The 25,494-nt window shown below is 42.1% G+C and overlaps 1 protein-coding gene across 1 annotated transcript in view; it reads left to right on the top strand.

Moving 5' to 3' along the window:
* arrdc1b (arrestin domain containing 1b) overlaps positions 1-25,494 on the top strand; it is a 56,497-nt gene that overhangs the window by 6,576 nt on the left and 24,427 nt on the right. The window contains exon 2 of the mRNA XM_014128649.2: positions 24,322-24,432. Coding sequence (XP_013984124.2) covers positions 24,322-24,432 — 111 coding nt within the window. The remainder of the gene's footprint in view (positions 1-24,321; positions 24,433-25,494) is intronic.

Raw genomic sequence — 25,494 nt, 5'->3', positions numbered from 1 at the left:
TGATCTGTAAGACTTGAAAGGTGTAAGCAATAAGTTAATTCTCATCATTTGACTGGCTTTAAGTTGTTCAATCGTTACAGATCCATGAAGTCAGAGGAAAGGATGTACTGGTGACTGCCAAAATAAAGCAAACACCAACATAAAGTGTCTTAATAGGGCATTGGTAGAGTTGGGACGATATGGACAAAAATCCATATTGCAATAAATTGCATAAATGAATGTGATAACGATAAATAGAAAGATAATTAATGTGCAATAAAAAAAATATATTATCCTTTAGCCTACTAGTACTAGTTTGATGGTTGTAGCCATCAGTTGTCCCATTAACAGTCACCCATTTTAGCAAACATATTTCATTTCAACCTTCACATTCCTCTAGTAAACGGCTACTTATTGTAATGAACGATATGTGACCGACGGCCTTGATTCGGTCTTATGTGTTTTTTACATTGGATAAAAACAGAGACACAGAGCTACAAAGTAGTATATTATACACTGCATTTGAGGAACAATTGGAAAGTAATTCTGCTTTGAAAGTTGATAAACTTGTAACCTCACTTTTGAGAAAATGGCCTTTGAATGTTTTGGTACCTACTGAAGAGCTCTTCTTTGTCTACACCCATTCAGCATCATTCACAACCTCTTAAGCTTTACCTGCACCAATCTCTTTAAGGGTTGATCTGAGCGTTCTGTCCTAACAGCAGGAGTCAAGCACCCAAGCGAACTGGCTAACAGTTGTCGCATTGACATTCTGTTAACCTCTCTAGGGTATGTGGGACACTAGCGTCCCACCTGGCCAACATCCGGTAAAATTGCGGAGCGCCAAATTCAAAATACAGATAATAAGCATTCATAAAATATGTCAAGTGTCATTCATCTGCTTAAAGATTAAAAGTGTCATTCATCTGCTTAAAGATTAACTGCTTGTTAATCCAGCCGCTGTGTCAGATTTCAAAAAGGCTTTACGGTAAAAGCATACCATGCGATTATCTGAGGACAGCGCCCCGTGTAAAAAAAGCATACAAACATTTACCAGCCAAGTAGAGGAGTCACTAAAGTCAGAAATAGCGATAAAATTAATCACTTACCTTTGATGATCTTCATATGGTTGCACTCACAAGTCTCCCAGTTACACAATAAATGTTTGTTTTGTTTGATAAAGTCCCTCTTTATGTCCCAAAAACCCAAAGTTTTGTTGGCGCGTTTTGTTCAGTAATCCAATGGCTCCAAGGCGGTCACAACAGGCAGACGAATACATACTAAAAGTACCGGTAAAGGTTGTCGAAACATGTCAAACAATGTTTATAATTAATCCTCAGGTTGTTTATTGTCTTTATAATCAATAATATTTCAACCGGACAATATCGTTTTTAATTGAAAGGAAAAATAAAACAAAATCAGGTCTGCATACTTCCTCTGTCCTCTGACCAAAATGGCTTTTTACTCGTTGTTTTTCAAAATAAAAGCCTGAAACCATGTCTAAAGACTGTTGACATCTAGTGGAAGCCATAGGAACAGATTCCTAACCCATTGGATTCTCTTTTGGCATTGAGTTGAAAAACAGCCACATGAAAATAATTCCACTTCCAGGATGGATTTTTCTCAGGTTTTCGCCTGCCATATCAGTTCTGTTATACTCACAGGCATTATTTTAACAGTTTTGGAAACTTCAGAGTGGTTTCTATCCAAATCTATCCTAGCTTCTGGGCCTGAGTAACAGTTTACAGTGGGTACGCTTTTCATCCAGAGGTGAAAATACTGCCCCCTACCCAAGAGAGGTTAAAATGGACACTTGCATAGTGGAGTATTTTGTTAAGACATGTAGCTAGCTAGCTAAACAATGAACCATAATCCCAATTTATGATGTTACTACCCTGCATGAATCTGCAGGTAGGTAACCAAACAAGTTCGATGTTAGCTAGCTAACATTAGGTTATAACAAGCAAAGAAAATGGCTCTGAGATACGAATAATAGGATCATACACGTAATGTTAGCTAGCAAGCCAGCTAATGTTAGCTAGCTAGGAAACAGTACACTTTAACTTGAAATGAAAAGATTTTATGTCAAAATTAGAAATGTGTAATATCTGAAAGTGTAGCTAGTTAGACTATCTTAACCTTATACATCATGATTGGACACTTCTCCCTGTCACAGATGCCATGATTGCCCTTAGTTTGAAGATGTAATCCGGAGACAGGTGTTTTCTCCATCTCCTTAGCTATCATACTCTAATTCCACTGATTTCAAAACTTGGTCCTCCAGAAAGTGGAGAGCAACACTTATGCAGTTCTACTAAGCAATATATATATTTTAAAGCTGCGTTAGACAGGATTACCTACACATACTAACCAGCTCAAATAGACAGAAGCGTGCTATATGGCAGACCAATCCGAACTCATTTCTCGGCATGTCCAGCCCACTCATTATCTTGGGCCAATCATGGCTAGTAGGAAGGTTGCTGGCTTTTATGTGGCTAAACCAACTAGGCTCGTAATTTAACAATTTATTTGTATTTACAGATGTCAGAGATGGAAACTCGAGTCTGAGACTCGATCTCGAGTTGCACTTAAGTCGCAAAATGACTTGCGACTTGACTTAGACTCGTGATCAGTTGCCTTGAGACTTGGACTCTAGATGAGAGACTCGTGAACAATGTAAGTCAGTATTGGGATAAGTTTTTGTTGTACATTCTGTCAGATAACATGGAACACGTCTGTAGCCATGAAGTGCTTTGAAAGGCTGGTCATGGCTCACATCAACACCATCATCTGAGAAACCCTAGACCCACTCCAATTTGCATACCGCCCCAACAGATCCACAGATGATGCAATCTCTATTGCACTCCACACTGCCCTTTCCCACCTGGACAAAAGGAACACCTATGTGAGAATGCTGTTCATTGACTGTAGCGAAACGTTCACATCATAGTGCCCTCAAAGCTCATCAATAAGCTAAGGACCCTGGACTAAACACCCCCCTCTGCAACTGGATCCTGGACTTCCTGATGGGCCGCCCCCAGGTGGTAAGGGTAAGTAACAAAACATCCACCACGCTGATCCTCAACACAGGGGCCCCTCAGGGGTGCGTGCTCAGTCCCCTCCTGTATTCCCTGTTCACTCATGACTGCACGGCCAGGCACGACTCCAACACCATCATTAAATTTGCTGATGACACAACAGTGGTAGGCCTGATCACCGACAACGACGGCCAATAGGGAGGAGGTCAGCGACCTGGCCGTGTGGTGCCAGGACAACAACCTCTCCCTCAACGTGATCAAGATACAGGAGATGATTATGGACTACAGGAAAAAGAGGACCGAGCACGCCCCCATTCTCATCAACAGGGCTGCAGTGGAGCAGGTTGAGAGCTTCACGTTCCTTGGTGTCCACATCCCCAACAAACTAACATGGTCCAAGCAGACCAAGACAGTCGTGAAGAGGGCACGACAAAACCTATTCCCCTCAGGAGACTGAAAAGATTTGGCATGGGTCCTCAGATCCTCAAAAGGTTCTACAGTTGCACCATCGAGAGCATCCTGACTGGTTGCCTCACTGCCTGGTATGGCAACTGCTCAGCCCCCGACCGCAAGGAACTACAGAGGGTAGTGTAAACGACCCAGTACATCACTGGGGCCAAGCTTCCTGCATCCAGGACCTCTATACCAGGCCGTGGAAGGAGGCCCTAAAAATTGTCAAAGACTCCAGCCACCCTAGTCATAGACTGTTCTCTATGCTACTGCACCGGAAGCGGTACCGGAGCGCCAAGTCTAGGTCCAAGAGGCTTCTGAACAACTTCTACCCCCAAGCCCTAAGACTCCTGAACATCTAGTCAAATGGCTACCCGGACTATTTGCATTGCCCCCTCCCCCCTTTACACCACTGCTACTCTCTGTTGTCATCTATGCATAGTCACTTTAATAACTCTACCTACATGTACATACTACCTCAACAAACCGGTGTCCCCGCACATTGACTCTGTATCGGTACCCCCCTGTATATAGTCTCGCTATTGTTATTTCGCTGCTGCTCTTTAATTACTTGTTACTTTTATCTCTTATTCTTATCCATATTTTAAACTGCATTGTTGGTTTTGGGCTCGTAAGCAAGCATTTCACTGTAAGCTGTACACCTGTTGTATTCGGCGCATGTGAAAAGCGTTCTAGAATGTCTGCTTTCTGCAAAGAATATGCAGACAAGAACGTATCGATTTCAAATGTTGGCAGTGCCTGCCACCAGTGCCCCAGTGGAGAGAGTGTTTAGTCATGGAGGCTTCATCATGCGCCCTCATCGTGCCAGGCTCAGTGCAAAAACGCTGACAAACTTGATCTTTCTGAAATATAAACTGTCTGTAACAGAAATGTTCTCCGTCTTAGGGCACAGGATGTAATTTGCTACTTGGAAATTGTATTTCTGTTAAATGTCATGGTCAGTAAGTATATTTTAGGAATAAAGGTCATTACTTTTGATATATAGGACACTTTAGTAGTGCAGTTATTGAACAGTTGTCAATTTGGTTTACATTCATACTTGTCATTTATCTTCCCTCACCTACAGATTTTCTGTTTGTGTGACAGAATGAAGTGAAATATAGACAATGTCTGCCACAAAATACCCATGCACTTTAAAATGTTATGTTTGCTTTTTTTCATATCCGTTACAATTACTTTTATTAATGTAAACTGTTTTGATTTAAATAGCGCCTGATGTGCTTTCTTTCATACAATTTGGACTAATGAACAAGAGAGTCTCTTCAAATCATTTACAAGGTTTATAGACCTAACCCACAGCAGGCAGAAAGTCATTTCCAAAAGGGACTTGAGACTTGACTTGGACTCTACCTCAAAGACTTGTGAACATCTCTGACAGATGGTATACAAGTTTGTTATTAAGGCACATGAAAGTTCACATGTTCCAGAAGGCATTTCTGCCAAAAAAACACATTTTGATAAAAATCAAATATTACGTTCAAATGGCTCTTGTGTGAAGTAGTGACCCGTGACATACGCCTATTTTCCTGAAACGGGTCACATAGCAGCAAAATACCAGCGATAAGTGATCGGTATGGTCTAGTGTTGTCACCATACCAGAATTATGACTTCGATACCAGGTTTAGTATCACAATACTCTATACCAGAGGTGGGACCAAGTCACTATTATTCTAGTCACAAGCAAGACTCAAGTCTAGTCCCAAGTAGAACGGGTCAAGACTTGAGTGAAGTCCACGTCGTGCATTCTAAGAGCAAGTCGAGTCACAAGTTTTCAAGTCAAGTCTTAAATCAAGTTTTAAAAATCTATACATGTAACGACTTTGTCTATCTTTGTCTATTTATTGAGGCTACCAGACAGCCCTTTTCATAATTTTTTGTACAACACATTTTGATTAGCCCATGTAAGCTAATTGTAAAATATGGTCCTTGTAGCAGTCCTAAGAGCATGAAATCAGCAGAAGGCAGGCAGGTTGACATGCTCAGAGTGTACATTTATTTACAAGTCTTGGTGATATAAAGGTGAAAGTGCCATATCATACAAAATATACATATAGATTTAACAAATATACACTGGCAATAGCCCCAAAAATAGCCTCTGTGTCAGGATTAACCTGTCCTATTTGAACGGACACAGGTAGAGGGCAAGACTGCACATCCTCCCCTTGAGAAACCAAATGGAATCTGTCTAACAGGAGCTCAAACGGTAGGCCTTCATAATATAAGCACTTGACCCCCAGGACCCATACAATTACCCAATTGGCAATTACAACCAACAAACTGGTTCTACAATGTAAAAGGCAATTTCCACACATTGTTGCATTGGTGCATTTGTCTTAATCAGACTTAATGATTGTTAATGATATTTCAACACAATGCATACATAGAACAATACGTTTCTCTTATTCAACGTTCTGACTCCAAAGCGTGGATTGCAGGCCACGTAGCATATGTCTATGCGCACTGAGGCATGTGTGATTCTATTTCGCACAACCAGAATGACAGAGACATAAGACACAGACGTACGGAACTCTGAACTATGGTGCGTCTTTGCCACGGTAATAATTAATTTGAACCAAATTCCAAATGCAAGCTTCATAAGTAAATTATCAATTTCAAGCAATTGTTACTTCCTAAAATACCAGTAGGCCTATGCTAGTAATTATTGACCCATTGCTGATGGGCTTGCAATGCAAACAGTTCATATTCTTGATCACCCCAAAAATGTTGATACTGCATATTTATTTATTATGGCAATCCTCTCTTCCTATAATTTGACTTTTGCGCTGAACCCAATCCTATAGCTGTACAGCAAATCAGCAATCTGTTCGCTAGCTCGCCACCAGACCTGTATTGATTGACAGTTTGCTGGTCCAGTCAGAGTGCCAATCTGTTGCAGGTTTTTTTGTAAGAGCAATGCTGCGACTACTGTCTCTGGCTGTGTGTAGAGTAATCCACGTAGACTCTGCCACAAAATGAGTGACAAAACATTACCAAACCTGGCCAGATAAGATCAAGTCATCAGTCTCAAGTCAAAGTCGAGTCCCAAGTCTTAAAGCTCCAAGTCAAGTTTCAAGTGATATTATTTTCTATCAAGTCGAGTCTCAAGTCATCAAGTTTGTGGCCCGAGTCAGCCTCGAGTCCAAGTCATGTGACTCGAGTCCACAACTCTGCTCTATACCATCACGATAGTCGTTATCAAAACGATACCACGGAAAAAAAAGAAGGCGTATTAGCGAAAGTCAGAGAATGGCACTTGATCCAGACAGATCTTTTGAGTTCATTATTACATTTGAAATGCTACATTTTTTATTAATGAATCAACTATACAATCATACAATAAATTAGACTTTTTTTTTACCAATCTAACTACATAACATAAGGGTAATCATTTATTTGAATAGTAAATCTCGAGTCTATTAATAAACTGGGTAAATCAAGATGTAGCCTAGGCTTATTTACAATACAGGTGAATGCATATTCAATAGGAGTCCATGCATTGAGTTATTGAGCTTGTTTTGGTTGATTTCATGGGGCTACAGAGGAAAAACAGTCTGTTCCCTTCCATTTGGGACTTTCTTTTCTTTCTTTTATGAAAGTGCGCACTGTCTCTATGTTATTCTCACGCACAGAAGATGATATTGAGAGATGTGAGGCAGGGGAGATTAAGAAAATGAATAATGTTTTTGGTGACAATCAACTTTGAAATCAGCAATATTTTACATTATCACTGTTTTGTACTATGGTAGTGAATTGATGTTAGCTTCAGCTGTAAGCTAGCAAGGAAAGTTGACCTATAAAGCTTGAAGCTACCGGTATCTTCTTGCATTGTAAAGTGTTCTAGCCTGTAATGCTAATGGTCATTGTTGTGCGACCATTAATTAACAGTTTCAAAAAATGTACATTCCCTGTAGCATTATTCAAGTGTGTTAACTTCTATGCAACATAAGTGACGATACAGCCCAGACTCCAAGGGAGTGCAGTGATTCCTCAGGACAGGCTACAGCTAGCAATGAGTAACTGGAGCAGGCATGGAGCAGGCACGGTGATAGACAGACTTGATCCTCTCTCAAATCAGCACACAACGTGAGACACATTTGACAGAAGTAACAAAAGTAGCAAAAATTCTAGTACCAAACCGTTTCTCACAAAGTTTCGGTATACCGTGCAACACTAGTATGGTCGATGTGGCTAATTTTCGGTTTATCATCCTAGCTCTAGGCGTTGGGCCAGCACGAGCAGCCAGAACAGCTTCAATACGCTTAGGCATATATTCTACAAGTGTCTGGAACTCTATTCGAGGGATGTGACACCATTCTTCCACAAGATGGTGGTGGAAAATGCTGTCTTAGGCGTCGCTCAAGAATCTCCCAAGTGTTCCGTTGGGTTGAGATCTTGTGACTGAGACACACATACACACACTCTTTTAACCCTCCATGCTCTTTGAGATCCCTCTTTCAAAGTCACTGAGATCTCTTCTTCTAGCCATGGTAGCCAAAATAATGGGCAAGTGTTTCCTTTATTTTGGCAGTTACCTGTAGCTAGTCTAGAGATCAAACCCTTCCTGGGTGGAGATGGATGAGTCATCTACCACTTGTACATTGTGTAAGAGACAGAGACATTGGTTTCCTGCTTAGAGATACAGATTACATTTTGATTGTCATTATCTACACACCAAGTGGATTTTCCAGTTAGCGTGTGCTGTTCTCTGTTGTTAACTTGACATAATGTGACAGGCACTTAGCCTGGTGTTGTATTGTTTGTTAAGGCTGTATGAGCTCACAAAACTATCTGGTTTCCTGTAACCCTCATGATAACAAGGATCCAAACATTGATCAAGCCTTGGAATGATTGTCTTGAAAGGCCAGGGTTCACCCATCCTTGGAGACAGAGGCCCTTGTAGACAGAAGGGATGGGAGAGGTTGTGTTGGGGGTGGTGGGGAGCTGGAAGATTGTCTGGAATGTCACACATTCCACAGTAAACAGAACCACTCTCTACTACTGGACACAGAATGGGTGGTTTGATGGATCTGAGCTGACTACACAACACACAAGATCACTGTACACTGAGTGTTTAATAACCGCTATCACCTGAGACAGGTAAGCAAGCCAGCAGCTGGCGTGTGTGTGTGAGGGTAATGTGTTGGTTACCATGACACCAACTCTGATCAATGCCCACTGGAGAGAGGGTTTTTTTACCTTCCCCCTTCACCTCTCCACCTGTGATAGCCCTCCCCTCTCCTCCCCCTCTCCTGTCATCTCCCTCTCCTCTCATAACAAAGGCTCCTCTTGCCTCAGGAGTCTCTTCATCTCCATCTAGTTTGCATCATGTCACACAACAGTTTATGCTACTTGTAATTTTTGGTATGGTAATGGAATCATGCTCGAAATTCATTTATCAGGTCACACATTTCTTTATTTGACCTTGTTTGCTGTATGTCAGATAAAGTGGCAAAATTCCCAACCTGGCCCAATTCCATCATGGCTACCTAATTATCCCCCTCATTCCAAATTGGCATATATCACTCCTCACCTCTCCACCTGATAGCTGATGTGTGGTGAGTGTTCTGGCACAAAAATGGTCACCGTGCATCACACATGTAGGGTGAGGTGAGATTCTCCCTACTATTTAAAGTGCTTTGACTATCCATGTTGGTAGAAAAGCACTATATAAATCCAATCTATTATTATTAAGTTGAGTATTTAAGGATTCAATGCAACATGACCCAAACTGACATGGTTATTTCCTATTGGTGCACGTGGGTAAATACAAGAGTAACAACATTCACCTGTTTTTGAACTTCTCAGGATTCTAAGAAATGCTCTGAAGTAGTTGAAGTAGTAGTTGAAGTAATTTGATGAGTATTTGAACAGGCCTTTACATAGACACACATTGATGTGCATAGACTTTACAGATTTCCTCAAATTACAATCTACTTCTTCCACAATAATTCAGCAGATCCTCCAACTCAACAATGTGTAACATAATTAGGATTTGATTTAATCAGATTTTTGCAAGATACTACGAGGCAACAAACCAGTTTGTACAGTAGGCTATACATAGTTTTATATAGGCCATATGAGATAATCCTAATTCCAAAGGATCAAAGATTAACATTATAGACAAAAACATAATGGCAATCAGTCACAATCAACATTTAGAAAAACTGTGCCTTTTTGATGGATGATTTAACATATACTCATCGTGCTGCTGTGCCTTATCTGTATGTACACAATCAAAGCAGATGTCCCCATATTGCAAATAAATCCCTCTGAAACGCAAGGCAGGGTTTAGGCCTAGCTCTGGCTCTTATTTTAACTCTGCAGGATGGTTGGAGGAAATGTACAAGACTTAAAAGGAGAGCGAGGATGCCAAGAGTAGCCAACTCTACAGTTTTGTTACATGGTTTGTAATGGCAGTGCTGGTGAGATCGGCTGTGGGCCAGACTGGCTCAGACAGAGGATGCTTGGTAGGGAAATGTGTGGAGGGGAACTGCAAACTCTTCCAATAATAGACGGTGCATTCGGAAAGTATTCAGACCCCTTGACTTTTTCCACATTTTGTTACGTTACATCCTTATTCTAAAATGGATGAAATCGTTTTTCCCCCTCATCAATCGACACACAACACCCCATAATGGCAAACCAAAAACTGAAATATTTGAATTTTTTTTAAAAACGGAAATATAAAATGTACATAGGTATTCAGACCCTTTACTCAGTACTTTGTTGAAGCACCTTTGGCAGCGATTTCAGCCATGAGTCTTCTTGGGTATGACGCTACGAACTTGGCACACCTGTATTTGGGGAGTTCCTCCCATTCTTCTTTGCAGATCCTCTCAAGCTCTGTCAGGTTGGATGGGGAGCGTCGCTGCACAGTTATTTGTATGTCTCTCCAGAGATGTTCGATCGGGTTCAAGTCCGGGCTCTGGCTGGGCCACTCAAGGACATTCAAAGACTTGTCCCGAAGCAACTCCTGCGTTGTCTTGGCTGTGTGCTTAGGGTTGTTGTCCTGTTGGAAGGTGAACCTTTGCCCCAGTCTGAGGTCCTGAGTGCTCTGGAGCAAGTTTTCATTAAGGATCTCTAGGTACTTTGCTCCGTTCATCTTTCCCTCGATCCTGACTAGTCTCCCAGTCCCTGCCGCTGAAAAACATTCCCACAGCATGATGCGGCCACCACCATGCTTCACCGTAGGGATGGTGCCAGCTTTCCTCCAGACGTGACGCTTGGCATTCAGGCCAAAGAGTTCAATCTTAGGGACTCCCGAGAGGCGCAGTGGTCTAAGGCACTGCATCACAGTGCTAGCTGTGACCCTAGAGATCCTGGTTCAAGTCCAGGCTGTGTCGCAGCCGGCCACGACCGGGAGACCCATGGGGCGGAGCACAATTGGCCCAGCGTCGTCTGAGTTAGGGGAGGGTTTGGCCGGCAGGGATGTTCTTGTCCCATCGCGCACTAGCGACTCCTGTGGCGGGCTGGGCGCAATGTACGCTGACACGGTCACCAGGTGTACGGTGTTTCCTCTGACACATTGGCTGGCTTCCGGGTTAAGCGGGCATTGTGTCAAGAAGCAGAGAAGCTTGGCTGGATTGTGTTTCGCCTCTCCCGAGTCCGTACGCGAGTTGCAGCGATGGGACAGAACTGTAACTACCAACTAGATATCACTGAATTAAGGAGAAAGTCGAGAGAAAAAAGACCAGAGAATCTTGTTTCTCATGATCTGAGAGTCCTTTAGGTGCCCTTTGGCAAACTCCAAGCGGACTGTCATGTGCCTTTACTGAGGAATGGCTTCCATCTGGCCACTCTGCCATAAAGGTCTGATAGGTGGAGTGCTGCAGAAATGGTTGTCTTTCTGGAAGGTTCTCCCATCTCCACAGACAAACTCTGGAGCTCTGTCAGACAGACCATCGGGTTCTTGGTCACCTCCCTGACCAAGGCCCTTCTTCCCCGATTGCTCAGTTTGGCCGGGCTGCCAGCTCTTGGAAGAGTCTTGGTGGTTCCAAACTTCTTCCATTTAAGAATGGAGGCCGCTGTGTTCTTGAGGACCGTCAATGCTACAGAAATATCTTGGTACCCTTCCCCAGATCTGTGCCTCGACACAATCCTGTCTCGGAGCTCTTCGGACAATTCCTTTGACCTCATGGCTTGGTTTTTACTCTGACATACACTGTCCACTGTGGGACCTTTATATAGACAGGTGTGTGCCTTTCCAAATCATGTCCAATCAAGTTGTAGAAACATCTCAAGGATGATCAATGGAAACAGGATGCACCTGAGCTCAATTTCGAGTCTCATATCAAAGGGTCTGAATACTTATGTAACTTAGGCATTTTTTTATTTTAGACATTTGCTAAAGTTTCTAAAAACCTGTTTTCGCTTTGTCATTATGGGGTATTGTGTGTATTTGATGAGAAAAAAATATATTTAATCAATTTTAGAATAAGGCTGTAACGTAATAAAATGTGGAAAAAGGGAAGTTGTCTGAATACTTTCTGAATGCACTGTACCGTATCTGTCTATCCTGAACCTAAGGATGTCAGACTGACTGGACAGAGGAGAAGACAGACTGTGTGTAACGGCTGTCGTCTGAAGGTGAAGAAGTGGACCAAAGCGCAGTGTGGAATGTGTTCATGATTTTATTTGATCAAAAAACACTCGAACAAAGTAACAAAACGAAAAGCAAACAGTTCTGTCAGGTAACAGAATACTAAACAGAAAATAACCTCCCACAAAACTCAGGTGGAAAACAGGCTGCCTAAGTATGATTCCCAATCAGAGACAACGATAGACAGCTGCCTCTGATTGGGAACAACACTCGGCTCAAAAACAAAGAAATAGAAAACATAGATATTCCCACCCGAGTCACACTCTGACCTAACCAAACATAGAGAATAAATAAGATCTCTAAGGTCAGGGCGTGACACGGTGCAGCTTTTCATAAAGACTAAGCATCATCAGCTCTCCATTGAGATTAGAGCTGGGCGATCCATATTGAGATAACAATAAATCAGCGATAAATTACTATAAATTGTTTTGGGGGTAGGTGGTAGAGCTGAGCGATATGAACAAAACGTCATATCTCGATAAATGTAACTATTTTGCCCTATAACAATAAATACGACAATATAAATATTTTTTATGGACAGTTACTTTCTCTTCGCGATGGTGCTCTATACATTTTTTTTTTTACAGTGCCAAGTAAGACAACTGAGATGGTAACCTATTATTTAAAAGTTAGCTATTTCATCTAACATATCCAGGAAATGCATGATTGGTATTTTGATGTGCAACATGTCAAAATAGGATCCAGAATGATCAGATGTATTTTTGGCTCTTCAGAGGATTTGCCAACATCTTTGTGCATATTGGTCCCTATAGGCTATATTATTCACCACCTGAGATAGAGGGAACTCAAAACACTTAGCTAGATTGCTAACTCTAAATATGATATTGTTGCTATATAGCCATGTAGTGTAATTAAATAATCTGTCAGTAAATGTAGGCTAATGTCCTACAAAAAGCCTAGGCCTATTCACTTCAAATAGCGCGCTCTGCTCCACTCTGTGGGTGCATCAAAACCATACTACAGCCTACTCCGGTTGTAAAGTGGTACCATGAATTCAACATTAAGAAATGAAAAATAAATGATATACTCACAGAAAACGTAAACTTAAAAAAAAAAATCTAAATGCATTTTCGGGCAGAAATTCCTTTTGGAACATGTGAACTTTCATGTGCTTAAATAAGAAACTTGTATGCCATCTGTAAATACTAATAAAATTGTTAAATTACGAGCCTCGTTGATTTACCACAGAAAAAGACAGGAACCTTCCTGCTAGCCATGATTGGCTGAGATAATGGGTGGGCTGGACATGTCGAAAGATGAGTTAAGATTGGTCTGCCATGATGCATGCTTCTGTCTATGACATGAGCTGGTCAGTATGTGTAGGTAAGCCTTTCTAACGCTGCTTTTTTGAAAGTTCTGGCGTTTGATTGCAAGTATGCAGATGGAGTCGAAAAGAGAACACACAAAAGGCTGTTATATAAAACACCTGTCTCCAGATTACATCTTCAAACTAAGGCCACCATGGCATCCTTGACAGAGAGGGAGAAGTATCCATCCATGTATACGGGTAAGATAGTCTAGCTAGCTACATTTTCAGATATTACACGTTTCAAATTTAGTCAGAAAGTAATTTTCATTTCAAGTTAAAGCGTACTGTTGCCGTATTTCTCTCCCTTCCATTCCATCTCCTTCTCTCTGTCTCTCAGTAATGCTAAAAGAGCACACAGTGAGTTCATCTAATGATCTAGTTCAAATGCCTGTAAGTGAATCCTGCACAGACAGGACTGCAGGAGCTGTCGGTTCAACTAAGTTCCCACAGGGCCTGGGGTAGATAAAGAAATATTTGCATTTAAATTGCAATTCCTCCAAGATAGTCTGGGTGAGAGTAACCAAGAGTATCTTTATTCAGTAGTAGAAGGTAGTAGGCTAACAGAAGGGTCTGAGGTATTTTGCATATACCATTTCCTCTGGTATAGTAGGAAAGTCATTATGCGCTTGCATGCAAAGCGAGTGTGTGTATGTGTGTGAATTAGGGCTGGGAATTTTATGATATTATCATGATACGCAAGTGCTGGTATGCTCAACAGTTTCCCATGTGTATCTCTAATGGTCCGCCACCCAAAGGACATCCAGCCAATTTGACACAACTGTGGGAAGCATTGGCGTCAACATGGGCCAGCATCCCTATGGAACACTTTGAAACCTAGTATACCTCTATTGACGCCGTTCTCATGGCAAAATATTAGGAAGGTCTTCTTCTTAATGTTTTTTACACGCAGTGTATATATATAGCAATTCAATACTGCGATTCGATGTTCCAAACATATTGCTCACCATACAGTGCATTCGGAAGTATTCAGACCCCTTTACATTTTCCACATTTTGTTACGTTACATAATCTATGAAATAGATTTTTTCCCTCATCAATCTACACAAAATCTACACACAATACCCCATAATGAAGAAGCAAAAACATTTTTTTATACATTTTTGCAATTGTATTACAAATAAAAAACTGAAATATGATATTTACATAAGTATTCAGACCCTTTACTCAGTAATTTGTTGAAGCACCTTTGGCAGCGATTACAGCCTTGAGTCTTCTTGGGTATGACGCTACAAGCATGGCACATCTGAATTTGGGGAGTTTCTCCCATTTTTCTCTGCAGATCCTCTCAAGCTCTGTCAGGTTGGATGGGGAGCGTCGCTGCACAGCTATTTTCAGGTCTCTACAGAGATGTTCGATCGAGTTCAAGTCCTGGCTCTGGCTGGGCCACTTCAGGACATTCAGAGACTTGTCCTGAAGCCACTCCTGCGTTGTCTTGGCTGTGTGCTTAGGGTCGTTGTCTTGTTGGAAGGTGAACCTTTACCCCAGTCTGAGGTCCTGAGCGCTCTGGAGCAGGTTTTCATCGAGGATCTCTCTGTATATTGCTCCGTTCATCTTTCCCTCGATCCTGACTAGTCTCCCAGTCCCTGCCGCTGAAAAACATCCACACAGCATGATGCTGCCACCACCATGCTTCACCATAGGGATGGTATTGGCCAGGGAATGAGCGGCGCCTAGTTTCCTCCAGACGTGACGCTTGGCATTCAGGCCAAAGAGTTCAATCTTGGTTTCATCAGACCAGAGAATCTTGTTTCTCATGGTCTGAGTCCTTTAGGTGCCCTTTGGCAAACTCCAAGCGGCTCTCATGTGCCTTTTACTGAGTAGTGGCTTCCGTCTGGCCACTCTACCATAAAGGCCTGATTGGTGGAGTGCTGCAGAGATGGTTGTCCTTCTGGCCGTCATTGTAAATAAGAATTTGTTCTTAACTGACTTGCCTAGTTAAATAGAGGTTAAATAAAAATAAATACATAAACATGGACAGGACTAATGAGTTTAGAAAATGTGATGAGTTGTTCGCTTCCTGGACTAAACCTCACATGGGTAAAGCGCTCACTAAACAACACCTTTCCAACTAGGAGATGCTACGTCTGACCTTTTATAGGGTTGGAGGGACGCCCCTCTCTGACGCACACTTCTCGACGTCCAGCCAATTATGGCTGGCGTAGTGCAATGAAGGCTTCTGATGAATACACTGGGGGTGTATCCCATTATGAAATACCTCACTTATACTATCAGAGAAACGGGATTAAAATCATAACCTAAAGTTTTCACTCTGGGTGCTCCTGTAGTAGCACCGTGCCCAGACCCCAAACATTTCCCCCCAATTAGGCTCAGGTCCAGTCAGGCCTCATGACTTGAGGAGGGTCGCATGCTCTCTGCGTCAGAGTTTACCCTGCCCCTGCCATGCAGCAGCTCTGAGCAGCATACCGCCAGCTAGAGTTTGGTTATCCCCATAGAGCACATAATGATATCAGTGGAAATCAGCAGAGATAAAGAAGGGTAATGGATGTCTGTTCTGCCCCTTCTTTTATGGCCAGTCAGCAGTCAGAAATGAGGAGTCAGAGGCATGAGCACTTACTGACCACTATACCCTCAATTAGAGCTAGGACGATAAACAGAAAGTTACCGACATTGCCTTCCTCTTACCGAAGCATTTTATATAAGCCAGTAATTTTCTGTGATTTTGCTATACAGTATTCCTGTAGATTGTTCTAAAACCATTAGCCTATTTGATGAACAGTAATAGCCTATGCATTATTTTGATTCCTGCTATGAAAGGATCTGCCTGTCCACGTTTTGCTGTCGGCTGCTGTGTGAGCAAGCCACTTTTATTCCCTCTCCCCGCTGTGAGCATGGAGAAGTGAGAGATGCATTCTGAGAAGTGACCGACCGGCTCGATCTTATGTAGCAAAATTTGAAATTGTGTTTTTTACATTGGATAAAAGTAGAGACTCAGAGCTAGAAAATGGTATATCATATAGTACAGTTGAGGAACAAAAAGTAAGTAATTCTGCTTTGAAAGTTGATAAACTTGTAACCAAATTTATTTGGAAATGGCCCTTGAATGTTTTGGTACACCTTTAGTATTAGAGAGCTCTTCTTTGTCTTCACCCATTCAGCATCGTTCACACTCTCTTAAGCCTTAGCCTCACCCAGCTCTTTAAGGAGTCACTTGTGAGGCCATGTACTAAACAACCAAATATTTCAAGAGTAAAGGCTGGTTTATACTACGGGTGTGTTCATATATTCAATCTGGAGCGCCAGAGTGTGATCAGAGTGCGCTCTGGGCGTTCGGAAACTCAGAGCTTTGTCAGATTGTCCGTTCATAAACACAGAGCGTTCAGAGCTCTGTTTTTATGTTATACACTGTGCTGCTGGCAACAATTTAATTACGCTTTTTTTGTCAACCTTTACTGACCAGTTCAACGGGTGTTGAGCGTTCGAAAATGTGTAAATTCGTCAGTTATTCTGCTCTCTGGCACACTCAGACGAGTGCTCTGAAATCGGAGTAGATAGCCAGAGAGAATTTACCAGCTACGTCTTACGACAGTTGTCGCAGTGACATCATGAACATTTTATTGAAATGGTTACTTGCATAGTGGAGTCTTTTGTTTAGACACAATGAACCATAATTCCAACTCATAACGTTACTACCCTACATTAATCTGCAGGTAGCTAACCAACCAGGTTCAATGTGAGCTAGCTAACTAACATTAGGCTATAACTAGCAATGTAAATGGCTCTGAGATTTTATTTATTTATTTATTTCACCTTTATTTAACCAGGTAGGCAAGTTGAGAACAAGTTCTCATTTACAACTGCGACCTGGCCAAGATAAAGCAAAGCAGTTCGACACACACAACAACACAGAGTTACACATGGAGTAAAACAAACATACAGTCAATAATACAGTAGAAAAATAAGTCTATATACAATGTGAGCAAATGAGGTGAGATAAGGGAGGTAAAGGCAATAAATAGGCCATGGTGGCGAAGTAAATACAACATAGCAAGTAATGGTAGATTTGCAGTAGATGAATGTGCAAAGTAGAAATACTGGGGTGCAAAGGAGCAAAATAAATAAATAAATACAGTAGGGGAAGAGGTAGTTGTTTGGGCTAAATTATAGATGGGCTATGTACAGGTGCAGTGATCTGTGAGCTGCTCTGACAGCTGGAGATAAGTGTTTCCAGTTTCAGAGATTTTTGAAGTTCGTTCCAGCCATTGGCAGCAGACAACTGGAAGGAGAGGTGGCCAAAGGAGGAATTGGCTTTGGAAGTGACCAGTGAGATATACCTGCTGGAGCGCGTGCTACGGGTGGGTGCTGCTATGGTGACCAGCGAGCTGAGATAAGGGGGGACTTTACCTAGCAGGGTCTTGTAGATGATCTGGAGCCAGTGGGTTTGGCGACCAGTATGAAGCGAGAGCCAGCCAACGAGACCGTACAGGTCGCAGTGGTGGGTAGTATATGGGGCTTTGGTGACAAAACGGATGGCACTGTGATAGACTGCATCCAATTTATTGAGTAGGGTATTGGAGGCTATTTTGTAAATGACATCGCTGAAGTTGAGGATCGGTAGAATGATCAGTTTTACGAGGGTATGTTTGGCAGCATGAGTGAAGGATGCTTCATTGCAAAAATTGGAAGCCAATTCTAGATGTAACTTTGGATTGGAGATGTTCGATGTGAGTCTGGAAGGAGAGTTTACAGTCCAACCAGACACCTAGGTATTTGTAGTTGTCCACATATTCTAAGTCAGAACCGTCCAGAGTAGTGATGCTGGACGGGCGGGCAAGTGCAGGCAGCGATTGGTTGAAGAGCATGCATTTAGTTTTACTTGTATTTAAGAGCAGTTGGAGGCCACGGAAGGAGAGTTGTATGGCATTGAAGCTCGTCTGGAGGGTTGTTAACACAGTGTCCAAAGAGGGGCCAGAAGTATACAGAATGGTGTCGTCTGCGTTGAGGTGGATCAGAGACTCACCAGCAGCAAGAGCGACATCATTGATGTATACAGAGAAGAGAGTTGGCCCAAGAATTGAACCCTGTGGCACCCCCATAGAGACTGCCATAGGCCCGGACAACAGGCCCTCCGATTTCACACACTGAACTCTATCAGAGAAGTAGTTGGTGAACCAGCCGAGGCAATCATTTGAGAAACCAAGGCTGTTGAGTCTACCGATGAGGATGTGGTGATTGACAGAGTCGAAAGCCTTGGCCACGTCAATGAATACGGCTGCACAATATTGTTTCTGATCGATGGCGGTTAAGATATCGTTTAGGACCTTGAGCGTGGCTGAGGTGCACCCATGACCAGCTCTGAAACCAGATTGCATAGCGGAGAAGGTACAGTGGGATTCGAAATGGTCGGTAATCTGTTTGTTAACTTGGCTTTCGAAAGACCTTAGAAAGGCAGGGTAGGATAGATATAGGTCTGTAGCAGTTTGGGTCAAGAGTGTCCCCCCCCTTTGAAGAGGGGGATGATACGAATGATACGAGTGATATTACTACACAGATCATACACGTAACGTTAGCTAGCGAGCCAGCCAGCCAGCTAACATTAGCTAGCCAGCTGAAAGCAAGAGGCTCTCTAATTGTTTGCAGCTCTTTTAAGACTTAATGAGGATAGTGAGCGTGGCATTGGATTACTGGAGTGTAAGGATGGGATATGTTGAGAATGACTAAGTACGGGTGATCTCTGCCCTGCTATTGGGCCTCATGTAAAACTGGAGGCTACAGGTTTTCATTGGTGTTGTAACTTTAAAAGTGATGTGTGCTGTGAATAGAAACATTCAAGTAAAGTGAAGGTGGACAGATCTCAACAGGGAGTATCAAGTCTTCAGCTTTCTCTCTTGTTGCAAACACCATTCTGTATTTAGGGGAAGTCAGCATGGGTTTGGCTCCTTGAAAGGTTCCACCCTTTTTTATCTAAGGATGCTTTATCTTATGTGAACTTATGTGTGGGTGTGTATGCTTCTGTTGACATTGCGTGGACCTCTAAGACTCTGAGAACTCCTGGTCTCCCAATAAATTCAGCAGACCTTTTTAATCTGCTCATTAATACTCCTGATCTAGCTGTGATGAAATTACCAGCCTCAGGACAGACACAATCCTCCCCTTGTCTGAGCCCCAGTTCCGCTCCTTGTTTTGGCTGGAGGAAAACGAGCTACTTCTGTCTTTTATTGTTCTCTTAAATGCCAGACCGTAAACAAACCCACTGTAGCTCCTCTGTTTTCAGCCGCAACAGTTGAAACCCTTCTAAGGGTGCTCGTAAACAAGGAAATATCATTATCAGCCCAAAGTTAGCAGTCTGTCTTTTGTTTTCCCTGCCAGTTCCTCTTTCCTGGCCCACACGCTGACTCATTGTTGCCATGCAGGGATGTCACTAGGGGCCATGTTCTCTAATTGAATGACTTCATATCATGGCCCTGATTGGTTGCACTGTCAGGGCAACCCTCTAACTGTTACCGAGGAGATTTTTCCCCACAAGATATTTGCATTGCCCACCTAGGCATGTACCAAAAGATTAACTAGGCCAATAACATTAACCAAAGGTTTAAACAGCCATGTCAAATCACAGGAACTATAGGTTCTATAGTCCCGTGTAGCTAAATTGGTAGAGCAAGGCGCCAGGGTTGTGGGTTCGATTCCCACGGGGGACCAGTATGAAGAAAGTATTAAAATGTATGCAGTCACTATGGTAAGTCACTCTAGATAAGAGCATCTGGTAAATTACTAAAATGTCAAATGTTTGAAAGTTCGAAAGAACACAGACACATTACAAACAGTAATGCAATATTGCGTAACAGTTTCTATGAAAGTGTGCCCTCAAAGACATTCCTGTGGGAAGAGGAGAAAGGTTGTAATGTCAGGTATAATAGGTCCTAGACAAAAAGTCCTTCAAACCTACACAAAGAAGTGAGGGGAGGAAAATGGGAACTATTCTAAACTCTCAACCAAGGGATTATAATTAGTGGTCGACCGATTAATCGGTGATCTGCATTTCTGGATGAAAATTATGGCCGATTACATTGCACTCCACGAGGAGACTGTGTGGCAGGCTAACCACCTGTTACGTGAGTGCAGCAAGGAGCCAAGGTAAGCTGCTAGCTAGCATTAAACTTACCTTATAAAACAATCAATCTTAACATAATTACTAGTTAACTACACATGGTTGATGATATTACCAGTATAACTAGCTTGTACTGCGTTGCAAATAATCAATGTGGTGCCTGTTAATTTCTCATCGAATCACAGCCTACTTCGCCAAACGGGCGATGATTTAACAAGCGCATTCACGAAAAATGCACTGTCGTTGCACCAATGTACCTAACCATAAACATCAATGCCTTTCTTAATATCAATACACAAGTATATTTTTTTAAACCTGCATATTTAGTTAAAATAAATTCATGTTAGCAGGCAATATTAACTAGGGAAATTGTGTCACTTCTCTTGCGTTCTGTACAAGCACAGTCAGGGTATATGCAGCAGTTTGGGCCGCCTGGCTCGTTGCAAACTGTGTGAAGACCATTTCTTCCTAACAAAGACCGTAATTAATTTGCCATAACTTTACATAATTCTGACATAACATTGAAGGTTGTGCAATGTAACAGCAATATTTAGACTTATGGATGCCACACATTCGATAAAATACGGAAAGGTTCTGTATTTCACTGAAAGAATAAACGTTTTGTTTTCAAAATGAGAGTTTCTGGATTTGACCATATTAATGACCTAAGGCTCGTATTTCTGTGTGTTTATTATATCATAATTAAGTCTATGATTTGATTTTTGATCCAGCAGTAAGCATTCATTCAAACAGCACTTTCCTGCATTTGCCAGCACCTCTTCGCAATGCTTGAAGCACACCGCTGTTTATGACTTCAAGCCTATCAACTCCCGAGATTAGGCTGGCAATACTATAGTGCCTATAAGAACATCCAAAAGTCAAAGGTATATGAAATACAAATGGTATAGAGAGAAATAGTCATATAATTCCTATAATAACTATAACCTAAAACTTCTTTACTGGGAATATTGAAGACTCATGTTAAAAGGAACCACCAGCTTTCATAGGTTCTCATGTTCTGAGCAAGGAACTTAAACGTTGGCTTTTTTACATGGCACATATTGCACTTTTACTTTCTTCTCCAACACTGTGTTTTTGCATTATTTAAACCAAATTGAACGTTTCATACTTTATTTGAGACTAAATAGATTTTTTTTAATGTATTATATTAAGTTAAAATAAAAGTGTATATTCAATATTGTTGTAATTGTCATTATTACAAATATATATATATATATATATATAAGGCCGATGCCGATTACGTCGGCCATTTTATATATATATATATATATATAAAAATTGGCCGACGTAATCGGCATCGGCCTTTTTGGTCCTCCAATAATCGGCATCGGTATCGGCATTGAAAAATCGTAATCGGTTGACCTCTACTACTTATAATACAACCATCCATGTTTGTCAAGGTCCTGATCATATGAACACTTCCAGTACTGGAGTAGCCTACGCTGGCTGATCCTTTTAGGATCAACTTTAATCTGTATACTGTGAACGGGGAGAATAAACTTTGAAAATTGAAACGAATAAATGGAGCCGGTGTTCTCCACGCCTACTGACATGTTTCTCCGACACACTTATTGAACCGTGGAATAGGCCTTGGAAGGACTCCAGCGTATTGGAGTGAACACAAAGACACACTGAGTCACAACTCTCTCTAGTCTCTCCTCTCTCCTCTCTCCAAACCAGCAATGCATTCTCTGATCATTTGTTGTGTTTGTTTGATGCCCAGAGGTTGTAAATACTTCATGGGTGGTCTGGTAAGGGATGGCTCAAAACTGCTACACTCCTGTTAACATTACTATGTGTGAGTGACTCTTGTAGGCACTGCTGGTAGGTGTATGAAGGCATATAGTTCTGCTGACACAGGAAGTCATGTGCTGCCTGACAGTCAGTCTGTCTGCTGTGGTGGTGGGGTTAGCAGATTAGAGATAGCTAGCTAACTCTACTGTCACCAGTGGAGGGGAGCCATCTTCTACTTGTGTGTGTCGCTCGGTCACACAGTCCATAACTGCGCAGTGTCATATGCTACCACTTCCATCCCCTGTACAGATCTCTCCATCTCTGACCTCTCTCTCTCCCTCCATTTCTGACAATGTGAGGCCATGAGGGAACATGATGCTATAAGAGAGGAGGAGCGTGACCTTGTGTGAACATGGTGTTCACTGCACATTATCAAAAGGTTTCAGTTCTGAGAGATATGGACAGAGTCAGACACAGCTCTGACTACAGGGAAAGGGGGATATCTAGTCAGTTGTAAAACTGAATGCATTCAACTGAAAAATCTCTGAATCAGAGAGGGGCAGGCGGCTGCCTTAATCAACATCCATGTCATCAGCGCCAGGGGAACAGTGGGTTAACTGCCTTGCTCAGAACGACAGATTTCTATCTTGTCAGCTTGGGGATTCGATCCAGGAACCTTTCACTGGTCGCCATTCGACCCTGGTTTCATATGAATATTGGCCAACACTGATACTGTTTCTTCGCTGTTTCCTCCACCCTCTCCATCTGTTAACTACACAATACAATCAAGTGTCTGTTTTGTTCGATTATTTCCAACCAAGAGAGAATAGAGCCACTCTGCCCAGCAGCAGCAGCCACCACTAATGACCAAATTTAACCCATTGTGCTTTTTACAGCCAAACACATGACTGGCTAAACTGTTCTGGGGAACTACTGTAAGCTCCATATTGTAAAATAATATGACCAATGAAATGAAGGTGAAGGATAGAATCTGCTTTATCTCCTAACATATTGGAAAAACCATCCTGCGGATTTTTCTAAATACCCCGATATACGATTTACCGCCCAAGCCTAGTATGGAACGATTTACCGCCCAAGCCTAGTATGGAACGATTTACCGCCCAAGCCTAGTATGGAACGATTTACCGCCCAAGCCTAGTATGGAACGATTTACCGCCCAAACCTAGTATGGAACGATTTACCGCCCAAGCCTAGTATGGAACGATTTACCGCCCAAGCCTAGTATGGAACGATTTACCGCCCAAGCCTAGTATGGAACGATTTACCGCCCAAGCCTAGTATGGAACTCAGCACAGCGGTCCTTAAACCACACAGAGCCTCTCCATACATCACGTCACATGTGTTGTGTCTGCTGTGTGCGGTGTGATCATGATGTCACTCTCAGATCCCTCTGAGGATCACACTAACCCTCTGGGGAGAGATAGGAGCTTATCATAGATTAGTAGTGGCTGCATGTATGCTACATCATTAAACATTATAAAAATCTCCTGGAACACGTTTCGGTTGACCTTTACTTACATAATGATAATATTACCCAGAAAAGTTTGGGTTCCTATGAAGATTGATGTATAGTCTGCCTATCCCGATAGGGCAAGTGTGGCTGGCTTCCCCGATATAGGCTAGCAATTGGAATTGACTTGCATTAGCTTCTTAGTAACATATTCAATAGCCCCATCGAACAGGTGAGTGGTGAGGCTATTCCAGTCTGATACAGATGACTCTACAAACCCCTTGCTATTGAATGTTTAGTGCTGCTATTTTTACACAGCACAGTGAGCACACCAGGGCCAAGGGTTTCATTTAAAGGGGTTCATGTTGAACATGTGGCTTCCTGTCAACAGCAAAACATATTTATAGACACCATTCATTGAAAACTCTGCTATTTGGTGTTTATAGCATTCATATGTGGGATTTTTTTTATACCAGCTCGTGACAGATAGAAAAATGAATAATGGAAACACCCATTTTAGAGAACTATGAATGATAGACAAAGTTAGTTAACTAAACAGTTGATTGAATCTTTTATTTCTTTCCATTCCAGCCATTAAGGTGAACTGCCTGGGATCATGTGGGGTCTCCAACAAAATGAACGACACGTCGTGGACACTGGAAGAGCAATACTTCAGCAGCACACTGTCTGTAGCTGACAAAGGTGAGGATTATGGAAGCCATTTTGGGGCTACTGATACAAAGTATATAGAGTATAACGTATACAATGAGAATCTAAATAGAGGCTGGTCGAGTTGCAGCCCTATTCATCTCTGTTGAATTATAAAATGCTGTGACGTGTATGATAATGTAGCATTCTGCCGCTCGATTAGGTTTTTGTCCTAAAGAGAGGTTTTGCACTTTTTATAGCGGTGATCATTCTGAAGTATAATTACAATTTTACACACCTCTTGAGACAAAATACTGAAACTGCCAATCAGCTGAATAATAGGTCCCTGCAGGGGTGTTCCTGTACTAAATGTTCTGTCTGCGAATGTGGCTGTACCTAACAATTGCTGATAAAGAGAAGGGATGTGCTGTGCTCCACAGAACCCGTCTGTTTGTCTCCCGATGGTCTTGTGGTGGTGTTCTGGCGTAGAACATTCATAGTCATTTACTCTGTGTCATTCTGTAATTGTCACACCCTTATCTGTTTCACTTGTCCTTGTGATTGTCTCCACCCCCTCCAGGTGTCGCTTATTTTCCCCAGTGTATTTATCCCTGTGTTTCCTGTCTCTCTGTGCCAGTTAGTCTTGTATGTTTCCAAGTCAACCAGCGGTTTTCCCGTTCTCCTGCTTTTTGCATTCTCCTTTTTCTAGTCCTCCCGGTTTTGACCCTTGCCTGTTTCTGGACTTTGTACCCGCCTGCCTGACCATTCTGCCTGCCTTGACCATGATCTGGTTTTGACCTTTTTGCCTGTCCACGACCATTCTCTTGCCTACCCCTTTGGATTAATAAACATTGTAAGACTCCAACCATCTGCTTCCTGTGTCTACATTTGGGTCTCGCCTTGTGCCTTGATAGTAATGTATCAAGTATTTAATGTACACTGTAATTGTTTTGAGTGTTAATTATTGTATGACTAATACATTCTATTAGTTGAATTGAGTAAATGCGTTCCTCGTTTTACGAAGTAATTCTTTGATTGACTCTACGCTTATAATTTAGTAGGGCTATTGATAGTTGTTAATTACACTATACACATAGCACATGCTTGGGTACCACC

Source organism: Salmo salar, chromosome ssa11 (assembly GCF_905237065.1).
Source record: "Salmo salar chromosome ssa11, Ssal_v3.1, whole genome shotgun sequence".
Classification (NCBI taxonomy): Eukaryota; Metazoa; Chordata; class Actinopteri; order Salmoniformes; family Salmonidae; genus Salmo; species Salmo salar.
Note: the sequence above shows the minus strand (reverse complement) of the source record. Positions and strands in the feature narration are given on the sequence as shown.